At 39.5% G+C, this 12,077-nt stretch overlaps 1 protein-coding gene across 1 annotated transcript; it reads right to left on the bottom strand.

Moving 5' to 3' along the window:
* Positions 1-221: 221 nt before the first annotated feature.
* On the bottom strand, positions 222-7,426 carry LOC140726579 (uncharacterized). Its single transcript, XM_073043145.1, has 6 exons — positions 7,274-7,426; positions 7,037-7,141; positions 6,764-6,947; positions 6,208-6,353; positions 2,586-3,585; positions 222-330 (listed from the first exon to the last, which is right to left on the bottom strand). The coding sequence occupies exons 1-5, from the start codon at positions 7,346-7,348 to the stop codon at positions 2,605-2,607; spliced, it is 1,491 nt and encodes a 496-aa protein (XP_072899246.1). The 5' UTR covers positions 7,349-7,426; the 3' UTR covers positions 222-330; positions 2,586-2,604.
* Between the last annotated feature and the right edge of the window lie 4,651 nt (positions 7,427-12,077).

Raw genomic sequence — 12,077 nt, 5'->3', positions numbered from 1 at the left:
TGTATATTTCTGTAAAGTGTCTGAAAGTGTGCTTGTCTATCTTATTCCTGACTATTTGGTGATCTAAAATATAAACAGGTCATCTGTTGATTCTTAATTTGATTCTGTTTTGAACTCATTTGCTTCTCATTATGCAACAAGTTAGTTGTTCAGTATTGTGGCAACATGATCATTTAGGCATTGCTACTAAGAAGAAGGAAATGACAAAAATGTAGCTCCAATCCATTGTATTATATCTTTATTGAAATGATTCTTCAATTAATAATGGGAATGAGAAAATAGTTGATAAGGGCTGATAATCTTTGGGAAGTCTTCCATTGTCTTGACTTGCTGCAAAGTAAAGCAGATGAATTTTATTGATATCATACAGATTATATTGCACACACTAGTAAAAGATCACAGCTGACAAAAAATGGTTGAATTCATGGAGTTTCCACTCATTATTTTTCAATCAGCCTTAATAAAACTGAGTAATAGATCATGGTGGTTTGGAACATCTTTAGATCATGAGAGGTGTTTCTTTATGATGTTTGGATAAAGAGAGAAACCATCACGCTGGCTATATTGTTATAGATGAAATGGGAAAAAACATGAATGAAGGAAGAAAAGAAAAAGTGAAGGAAAATATAAACAAGCAAATGTAAACAATGAGAAAAAATAGGAGAATCAAAGACATTCAAAGAAAAAGTGGTGCAGAAGAAATATAGGTGAATAAATTAAGATAGAAATTAAAGATTATATTTCTTTACCTTATGAATGCAGCAAATAGACATAAAACAGACAATAATAATTTCAAACAAGAGAAAGTCTGCAGATGCTGGAAATCCAAGCAACCCACACAAAATGCTGAGGAAATCAACAGGCCAGGCAGCATTTATGGAGAAGAGTACAGTCGACATTTCGGGCCAAGTCCCTCTATCAGAACTGATAATATTTTCAGTCTGGAGGGAAATTCCACAAGAGATTTGAAGTCAGGATCACTGCCCTTTGTAATACATTTATTAATGACCTGGACCCTGGCACACAAAGCATAATTTTAAAGTTTTGGGATGATCCTAGACTATTTTTCAGGACCAACTCCTTACAGCAGAGTCAATTAATGAGCAATTTGGAAAAAAAAATGTTCAAAATGATGAAGGATTTTGTGCAGGTTAGGGTTTGTAAATCATTTAGATGTAAGACAATTGAGAGGAGATCGAGTAAGATGAGAAGATTCTTTTTCATGTAATGAGTTATTATAATCTGGAAAACATTGACTGGAAAGATAATAAAAACCCATTCAACACATTTTTTAATTCTCGGATGATACTTATATGAAGAAGAATCACTTTGTCAGATCCATTCACCACACACCCCACCACATTCTTTGCAATCTAAAACTAACATCTTTTTCTCTCAGTGAACCCAGTTCACATGAAAATTCTGTGACTTGTAATGTTTACTCACAGTTGCGACTGGATTTACTAAGTGTTTCCAACATTTTATACTTTTGTTTTAAATCTTCAGAATTGTTGACAAGTTCTTACTGGGATTTCTTCTTACACTTTTACAATTCACAAAGAAATCTGTGTTTTTTAACCCTAATGCATTCAAATTTCCTGCATGTTACATTATCAGGTCTTTAATTCCTCTAGTACTGGAATTCACAGTTTAAATCTTGTTATCTCTTCATAATTATTTCTTCCTTTAGGACCACCCTTAAAATGTAAACCTTTGACCACCTTTTGGTCATCCCTAACTTTGTCAAGTTGTGCCAAATTTTCTTGGTGCAATGTAGTATCATAAATATGTAAATTGCTATGATAGTTCTTGACAAGGACATTTCTGTTATTAACCCCCAGGGGTGGTACTGTCATAGAAGCATAGAAAACCTACAGCACAGTACAGGCCCTTTGGCCCACAATGCTGTGTTGAACATGTACTTACTTTAGAAATTACCTAGGGTTACCAGTAGCCCTCTATTTTCCTAAGCTCCATGTACCTATCCAGGAGTCTCTTAAAAGACCCTATTGTATCCGCCTCCACCACCGTCGCCGGCAGCCCATTCCACGCACTCACCACTCACTGTGTAAAAAACTTACCCCTGACATCTCCTCTGTACCTACTTCCAAGCACCTTAAGACTGTGTCCTCTCGTGCTAGCCATTTCAGCCCTGGGAAAAAGCCTCTGACTATCCACACGGTCAATGCCTCTCATCATCTAATACACCTAATAAAATGTCATTGCATTAAGAATTTTGTAAAATTTGCTGTGATAGTCAATCTTGAAAAAAACAGGAACATTTGGGACTGATATTGAATTGGATACCTGAAACTTGGATTGCATATCTTAAATACTGATTTTGTTAGTGGACTAAGAATATATGCCTGAAGATCCTTATTAACTGTTTGAATTTGGTTCCAACAAAGTGGCTATATTGAAGCAGCTTAATTGATTCCGGAATTTTTTTGAAGCTTTTCATCCCACAGTACTAAATTTTCAGACTTTAGTGAATGCCATGCAAATTCTATAATAAATGATTTTACATAGCCAAAAACAAGCACTCATAAATATATAATTAAAGAAGGCATACTTGTGGAGCCTACCTTTTATCTCATTTGTTATTCACTGAGGCATGTGGCCTCTTGTATGATGGTCTCTATTTTCACCAATGAGAAGATCGGACACATTCACACCATGGCTAACTGTGAATCCCTTTGGTCTACTGTTACTGGACCACTGAGTAACTGTAGTTTTTTTTGTTGAACTACCGGTACTAAGTTCCTCCATTCCGACACTTGGGTCACCAATAAAATCACTGAAATCCCCCAGGTTTGAGAAGTCACCTGATTGGCTAGTGACTGTGACCGTCTTTCTGTGAGTTATCTTACCACCTGTCTTAGATGTTGATTTTGTATGGGAAGTTCGAAGACTTTCAGTTTCAGGCAAGTGAAGTATGGATGTGCTAGTAGCAGATCCCTTACCCTTCGCGTGTGATGGTATTCCTAACTCGTCAAAAAAATGTTGAAATGAAGTTGAGAAGGAATCAGGCACACCTGATGTGACTGTTTTGGTAACTGTACCATCTTTTGAAACGGTTGTTTCAGTAATTATAGACTCATGTGAAGAGTGCATTTTATCAAAGGAGCTGTGGCCGAAATATGAACTTTCATCAATATGGCCTTCTTGGGAGTACCCATCACCCCGCGATATGCTACCTACATGAGTTGCACTAGTTGGTATTTTCACATCTGAATGTGGAGTTGCACTAACTGTTTGATTATAAGCCATTAAATGTTTAGTTTCACTAACACTTGAATCTTCCTTATTTGTTTCTAGGGTATATTCCGTCAAGCTTATATCATCCCAGAAAAATGGATATTTTTCATCCGTTGTACGAGATTTAAAATGGCTGTTTGGATTGTCTTTCAATTGACGCATTTTGAACGCATGTGTTGGTTTTCCATATACAGTGCTTCTAATTCCAGATGAAGTCAAATGTTCAAGATTTTTTTTCAATTGTGCATTACGTTCTCTATTAATGTTGTAAATGAATGATTTTGAACAAGATCCTCTGCAGGCCCGTATCTTTATATCGATGTCAACCTAACAAATAAGGATAAATTAAAAGATTTTTAAAAACTTGTTAAAAATGAAAAATATTTTATACACTTTCAAGAGAAATCTTTTTTCTTTTTCGATTTCCAAATTATTTTAAAAATGCACTTATGATAATTCAGATAAACAATTGGCAAAATGTTCCTCAGCTGGGATCAACAGCCTCTGACACCATAAAAAAAGCACCAAACAAAATCTTAATATTAAATTAACCTGAAAAGTTGATCCCAATTGTACTAATGCACTCAATATTCCTGTTGTAGGTGCATCTACTCTACAACTTCAGCAGAGTTTCAATTGAAAAGATGCTCAGAGTACACCTTTGGGGACCTGGCTGTGCTGTGTTGGATTTCTTCTTCAACTTGCAGAAATACAGCTTTGTGCTGCTGCGCATCTTAAACTGACACTTCCCATTTTCTCATCCTTGCACACTCCCCTACCCCACTGAGCCTACCCGGAGGCTGCCTGCTCATTGCAACCATGTTAAAAGCTGGGGCCAGTTTAATTTTCTCTCTGTAGTCCTTAATACAGATTGGGAGGCAGCAGGAGCACTGAAGAAATCTTCAGTGTACAAATAAAGCAACTGTCATTTTAACCACAAGTCATCAATGATGCAAAATGCATAGCAGAAACTATGCCCTTCTTATGACTAAAGTGGATCTGTAATTTACTTTAATCTCAATCTGAAATACGAACCAAGCCCTCTCTGCAAAAATAGAGAAATAAAAGAAAAATTGAAGTTTTAAATGAATGAAATGGTAGATTGAAAGACAAGCACTAACTAGAAAAAGTCAACATGATTTTCTGCAGGAGAGATCATGTCTCCGAAATCTGACTGAGTGTTTTGAGGAGATAACAATGGAAATTAATGAAGCAGAGTAGTAGGTGTGAGTTATATAGCCCTGACAAAACAATTGAGAAGGTCCTGCCTAGTAATGTGAAAATGTGAAAAAGACTAAGGAACTGGTGGTGGTCCTGAGGAGGGCTAAGGCACCGGTGACCCCTGTTTCCATCCAAGGGGTTAGTGTGGACATGGTGGAAGATTACAGATACCTGGGGATACGAATTGACAATAAACTGAACTGGTCAAAGAACACTGAGGCTGTCTACAAGAAGGGTCAGAGCCGTCTCTATTTCCTGAGGAGACTGAGGTCCTTTAACATCTGCCGGAAGATGCTCAGAATGTTCTACGAGGCTGTGGTGGCCAGTGCTATCATGTTTGCTGTTGTGTGCTGGGGCAGCAGGCTGAGGGTAGCAGACACCAACAGAATCAACAAACTCATTTGTAAGGCCAGTGATGTTGTGGGGTGGAACTGGACTCTCTGATGGTGGTGTCTGAAAAGAGGATGCTGTCCAAGTTGCACACCATCTTGGACAATGACTCCCATTCACTCCATAATGTACTGGTTAGGCACAGGAGTACATTCAGCCAGAGACTCATTCCACCGAGATGCAACACTGAGCGTCATAGGAAGTCATTCCTACTTGTGGCCATCAAACTTTACAACTCCTCCCTCGGAGTGTTAGACACCCTGAGCCAATAGGCTGCTACTGTACTTATTTCCACTTGGCATGATTAACTTATTATAATTTAATTATTTATGGTTTTATATTGCTATATTTCTTCACTATTCTTGGTTGGTGCGGCTGTAATGAAACCCAATTTCCCCTCAGGATCAATAAAGTATGTCTGTCTGTCTGTCTGTCTGTAAGCTGGTCAAGAAGGTTATTAAAGCACAAGGGGTCCAAGCATGTTGGCAAATAAGATCCAAAATTGGCTTGGAGATAGAATGCAAGGGGTAGTGATAAAGAAGTGGTTTTCTGACAGGATGTTTTCAATAAATGGTGTACTGCAGGGGAAGGTGCTGTGACATCTGTTATTTGTGATGTATATTCCTTCAATAAAAATGTAGGTGGGCTGGATGGTAAGTTTGCAGATGACACAAAAATTGGTAGTAGATAATAAAGAAGGCTGTGAACAAGGTGATGGAGTTTAATTCATGCAAGTCTGAGGTAAGACATTTTGTTCAGTCTAATTCTGGTAGGATACAACAGAGTAAATGGCATGACCTTAGGAGTGTTGGTGTACAAATATAGTTGAAAAACGAGTTGCGTAGTAAAGAAGGTATTTGGTGAACTTGTTAAAGTAAGACATGGGCCAAAACATTGAGTACTTGAAATTTCATATAGCTGCTGGATGAAGCATTGTTTAGGCCACTCTTAGAGTATTATGTACAGTTCTTATCATCATTCTACATGGAAGACAAGGTAGCAATAGAAGAAATTTGCCAGAATTGAACCAGCAGTAACAAAGCGAAATTGAATAAACTGGGGTTATTCTCAATCAAAATGAGGAGTCAGTCTTAATCCCAGGGGAGGGAGACAGAACTAGTCAGCAGAGTTCAAGATCAAAGCATAGAAATTTGAAGGGGATCTCGCCACACAGATGGTGGTGAGTATCTGAGCTGCCAGAGGAACTGATAGAAACAGGAACAATTACTGTGGTTAAAAGGTTACAGGCCAATGGGAGCAGTCATCGTAGTCAACATGCTTGAGCTGGGTAGAAAAGACCAATTTCTGGACTACATTACGATTCCATAAAGTTATTACCTCCAGTCTTGAAATGTCTTTGTATTGTTCCAAAATACTTTGTCGCAGTACATTTATTTTATAAATTTGTTCATTGATTTTGGTCTGCAAAATGATAAGTCTGGAATTCAGTTGATTTACTTGCTGATAGTATGTATCACCAAATTCTAAAGAAAGTAAAATATACAAAACTTCTGTCAGAAATCACTGATGAGAAAAGGCTATATATAAAACCTCAAAATTTCTGAACTGAAGTTACAATTGAGTGAGGGAAAGGAATTGAAGACTACAAGCACCACCTAGGTGCAACCTTTTCTAATAGCTAATATTTTCAGTACTTAGTTTGGGCTTTACAAAATCTTTACATAGTCAGTCAGTTTGGGAGAATAACATTAAGAATACTATAACTATAAATGCCAACAAGAATTGTCTTGTTGCAAAAACAATCAAGCCATAACTTCCAGTGAGTTAGTGATAACATTTTAAAAGGCAAAATCCATAAATGTTAAAAGTGAACAACTTTAAACTCCTTACGTTTATGCGAACACACAAGGTGAATATTTCTAGAAACACTCACTTCCTAGTCCATCCAAAGACTGTCTGATTCTACTGATGGCTTCAGTCACTGTAATGTGAGTGCTCCCAAACACTTTGGAATAGTCATCCAACATCCGACGGATGTCTTTTATCTGCTCATCATTTTGTTGGTTTTTAACATCTATTAGTCCTTGCATTCGGCATCCAGATGGACATTTGGGACCCTATAGTAATAATGCATAATTATATTATTTTATTTCTGTGCAATGTTGCAAATCTTCACAAAAATTGATATGATGACCACACCACTTACCCAGTCACTGTCAGTGCAGATTGCCCATTTTGCCTCTGAACACGAAGATGACTTTTGTTGAGCAGTCGTGCTAGGTCGTGGACCACGCGGACTGAAAGTTTGAACCTTTGTAAAAATCAAAGAATAGGATATTAATTTCACGCTGGCAATGCCAAGCCACAAACATTTCACATAACTGGCTTCTGTTGATCAATTCAAACTTGCAGATGTTGCTGTTTTAAACAGGATGCAAATTACCAAATTTTCATTTGTTTCTGTAAAAGGCAAGTTGATGAAGCATATTATCAAGCCCAAGACCAGTTTCCTTTGCATTTTACCAGCTCTAGAGTATCTAGAATGATTCTGTTCTGTCAAGTTTTAATCCTAAAATCGGCAGGCAGTGCCTGTTTATCAAAACGAGGTTTGTCAAATATTTACCATTCAACTATTTCACAATGTGTGTCTGATTGTTCAAAAATCTGTTGGCATAACACAGTATTTTGCAATAAGTAGTAAAGACAGGCTCTTCCGGCCCTATGAGCTACACTGGCCAGCAATCCCCCAACATAATCGTAGTCTAATCATGGGACAATTTACAATGACCAAATAACCTACCAACTGGTACATCTTTCGGCCTGAAACATCATCACTACCTCCTCCCATAGATGCTGTCTGGCCTGCTGAGTTCTGCCAGCATTTTGTGTTTTTATAATGGTGCATGTTGTATAACAGGAGTGAAAGTGGAGCAGACATTTGTGCTGAATATGCAGCCACAGGACATGGGTTAAGGGTGAAGGGGGAAAAATTTAAAGGGAACATTAGAGGGGGTTCCTTCATACAGAGAGTGGTGGGAGTGTGGAATGAGCTGCCAGATGAAGTGGTAAATGTGGGTCACTTTTAACATTTAAGAAAATCTCGGACAGGTACATGGATGGGAGGTGTATGGAGGGATATGGTCCAGGTGCAGGTCAGTGGGACTAGGCAGAAAAATGGTTTGGCACAGCCAAGAAGGGCCAAAAGGCCTGTTTCTGTGCTGTAATGTTCTATGGCTCTATTACATGAGGCTGCAGTAGGCTCTTCTGTGATCTACCAACTGAGTGAACCAACACTGTTGGGCTCATGTCCCTGAGCTCAATATCTGCAAAGAGTTTTGACAAAGCCTTTAAACAAGTTTCTTAAATGTTACCCACACATTACTTTTTATCCATGCTGCTTTCTGTAACTAAATTAATCAATCCCATTCCCCCTCCTCCTGAAAATGGTGTCTCTAAGTATGGCTGAGACTGTAAAGTGCCTGATAATTCATTGCTGTGATAATCTGTGGCTGCATATTCAGCACAGATGTCTGCTCCACCTTCACTCCTGTTACACATGCACCATTATAAGTAGTGACAGGGTGGGCCAGAGCCTGTCTCCCTGCTGCACAACTCCACAACTCTGAAACAGCACAGTATTTAACAATGCCACAGGAAGATTGTCGTTGAAATCAATATGAAATGTTAGTGTAAGAATGGATTCCTAAATGTGAAGAAACCTTGAAAACAGAGGAAAAAGGGAAGCAACAAACAATTTTGAGTTTGAGGGAGATCAGCGAGCTGCTTTTTGCAACACTCTCCAATGCTGCAATGCTCAGCAGTTATGGGGATTCCTCCTGAAAACTGAAAGTAACTCAGCTCTAAAACAATTGCATTCATCAATAAGATTTCTTTCAGTCCCATTTCCAACCCTACTCCAATCAATGAAGTTGAATTATTGTGTATAGTTCCTCTCAAAACGGTGAGATGAACAACCTTATTGTCTGAATTGGATGTTGGATTGGGGAGATATTGATACAACTTTCTAGGGCATTGGTTGGGCCACAGCAGAGGTATTTTGTACAGTTCTGGTTGACATACTGTGAGAGACTGGAGTGCAAAAGTCACAGTGAGGATAATTGATATAGTTTGAATGTAAGTCCTTTCAATAGTATGTATTTTTAGGGAACTAATTTGAGTAAGACAGTAAATTAATAGAGTCAAAGAATGTAAGATTGAAACAGATAATTCAGCACACCAAATCTGCACGGACTATCAACCTCCCTTTTAAACTAATTAACCTAATTTTTCTCCCCCACCATTCACATCAACTCCCACCCCCCTCAAGATCATACACCTCATCTTCTATTAAGCAGTTTAATTAGTCAACTAACCTATGAAGTCACGTGTTTGTGATGTTGGGGAAAAATTGAAGCTCCTGGAGGAAAACTACATGGTTACGGAGAATGTGCAAACTCCACTCAAACATGCCCAAGATTACATTGAAACTCTCAGGTTTCAATACCCAACACACATTGAGCAGCTTTAGGATGTTGTATTACCGGTAATTATAAAAAGGGAAAAGATGAAATATGAGGGCAGACTAGCCAATGATATGAAGCAGGATACCAAAAGTTTCTTCAGTTATATAACAAGTAAAAGGCAGGTGAGAGTTGATATTGGACCACTGGAAGATGATGCTGGTAAAGTAGTAATGGGAGACAAAGAAATGGCAGATGAACTTAATGGGTACTTTGCTCTGTTTTCACTGTGGAAGGCACTAGCAGTGTGCCAGAGGTCCGTGACTGTCAGGGAGCAGGAATGGGTGTCATTGCTATTACAAAGGAAAAAGTGCTAGGCAAACTAAAAGGTCTTAAGGTGGATAAGTCACCTGGACCAGGTAGACTACATTCCAGATTCCTGAGAGAGGTTGCTGAAGAGATAACGGATGCATTATTGGTCATGATCTTTTAAGAATCATTTGATTCTGGCATGGCCCTGGAAAACTGGTAGATTGCAAATGTCACTCCACTCTTGAAGAAGGGAGGATGGCAAAAGAAAGGAAATTATAGACCAGTTAGCCTATAACTGGTCAGAAATCTGCAGCACATTACAGGTCCTTCGGCCTACAATGTTGTGTGAACCATGTAACCTACTCTAGAAACTGACTAGAATTTCCCTATCACATAGTCCTCTATTTTTCTAAGCTCCATGTACCTATGTAGAGTCTTTTAAAGGACCTTGTTGTATCTGCTTTCACCACCATCACCAGCGGTGCATTGAAAGCACCCACCACTCTCTGTGTGAAATCCCCTGACATCCCCTCTGTACCTACTCCCCAGAACCTTAAAACTATGCCCTTTTGTGTTAACCATTTCAGCCCTGGGAAAAAACCTCTGGTTATCTACATGATCAATGCCTTTCATCATCTTATACACCTCTACCAGGTCACCTCTCATTCTCTGTAGCTCTAAGGAGAAAAGGTCAAGTTCACTGAACCTATTTTCATAAGGCACACTCTCCAATCCAAGCAACATTCTTGAAAATTTCCTCTGCACTCTCTCTATAGTATCCATATCTTTCCTGCAATGAGGTGACCAGAACTGAACACAGTACTCCAAATGGGGTGTGACTAAGGTCTTATATAGCTGTAACATTATCTCATGGCTCTTGAACTCAGTCCCATGGTTAATGAAGGCCAACACACCATACACCTTCTTAACAACACTGTCAACTTGCACAGCAGCTTTGAGTGTCGTATGGACTCCACCAAATTTCTTGTTGTTCACCTGACGGAGAATCTCACCTGGTCCCTCAACACCAGCTCCATAGCAAAGAAAGCCCAGCAGCGTCTCTACTTTTTGCGAAGGCTGAGGAAAGTCCATCTCCCACCCTCCATCCTCATCACATTCTACAGGGGCTGTACTGAGACCACCCTGAGCAGCTGCATCACTGCCTGGTTTGGAAATTGCACCATCTTGGATCGCAAGACCCTGCAGTGGATAGTGAGGTCAGCTGAGAAGATCATCGGGGTCTCTCTTCCCGCCATCACGGACATTTACACTACACGCTGCATCCGCAAAGGAAACAGCATTATGAAGGACCCCATGCACCCCTCATACAATCTCTTCTCCCTCCTGCCGTCTGGGAAAAGTCTCCGAAACATTCGGGCTCTCACGACCAGACTATGTAACAGTTTTTTCCCCCAAGCTATCAGACTCCTCAATACCTGAAGCCTGGACTGACACCTTGCCCTACTGTCCTGATTATTATTTATTGTAAATGACTGCACTGTTTTGTGCACTTTATGCAGTCCAGTGTAGGTCTGTAGTCTAGTGTAGCTTTCTCTGTGTTGTTTTTTTTATTACGTAGTTCGGTCTAGTTTTTTGTACTGTGTCATGTAACACCATGGTCCTGAACAACGTTGTCTCATTTTTACTATGCACTGTACCAGCAGTTATGGTTGAAATGACAATAAAAGTGACTTGACTTGACTTGATTTGACTTGACTCAGACCCCAAGATCCCTCTGATGCTCTACACTGCCAAGAGTCTTACCTTATTCTACTATATTCTGTCTGCAAATTTGACCTACTGAAATGAACCACCTCACACTTATCTGAGTTGAACTCCATCTGCCACTTCTCAGCCCAGTTTTGCATCCTATCAATATCCCGCTGTAACCTGTGACAATCCTCCAGATTATCCACAACACTTCCAACTTCTGTGTCATCTGCAATCTTACTAACCCACCCTTCTACTTCTTCAGCCAGGTCATTTCTAAAACTCACAAATAGGAGGGGTCCCAGAACAGATCTCTGTGGAACACAACTAGTCACCATCCTCCATCCTCCATCTACAACCACCATCTTCTGAGGGCAAGCCAGTTCTGGATCCACAAAGCAAGGTCTCCTTGATCCCTTGCCTCCTTACTTACCTCCTTATACACTACATACCACTGCTCTACCTTCATCAAAGTGTTTTGTTACATCCTCAAAGAATTCAATCAGGCTCGTAAGGCACAACCTGCCTTTGACAAGCCATGCTGACTATCCCTAATCAGACTATGTCTCTTGAAATGTTCATAAATCCTGCCTCTCAGGATCTTGTCCAACAACTTGCCCACTATTGAAGTCAGACTCACTGATCTATAATATACTAGGTTATCTCTACTCACTTTTTTGAACAAGGGAACAACACTTACAACCCTCCAATCCTGTGGTACTTCTCCCGTCCCTATTGATAATGCAAAGATTATCACCAGAGGCT

This window comes from Hemitrygon akajei, chromosome 4 (assembly GCF_048418815.1).
Source record: "Hemitrygon akajei chromosome 4, sHemAka1.3, whole genome shotgun sequence".
Classification (NCBI taxonomy): Eukaryota; Metazoa; Chordata; class Chondrichthyes; order Myliobatiformes; family Dasyatidae; genus Hemitrygon; species Hemitrygon akajei.
Note: the sequence above shows the minus strand (reverse complement) of the source record. Positions and strands in the feature narration are given on the sequence as shown.

Coding starts and splice junctions, on each gene's coding strand:
- LOC140726579 (XM_073043145.1), bottom strand. CDS start 7,348: ATGCAAAGGAAACTGGTCTTGGGCTTGATAATATGCTTCATCAACTTG. Junction 7,142..7,273: donor CAGAAACAAATGAAAATTTG/GTAATTTGCATC, acceptor ATTTTTACAAAG/GTTCAAACTTTCAGTCCGCG. Junction 3,586..6,207: donor AAGACATTTCAAGACTGGAG/GTAATAACTTTA, acceptor CTTATTTGTTAG/GTTGACATCGATATAAAGAT.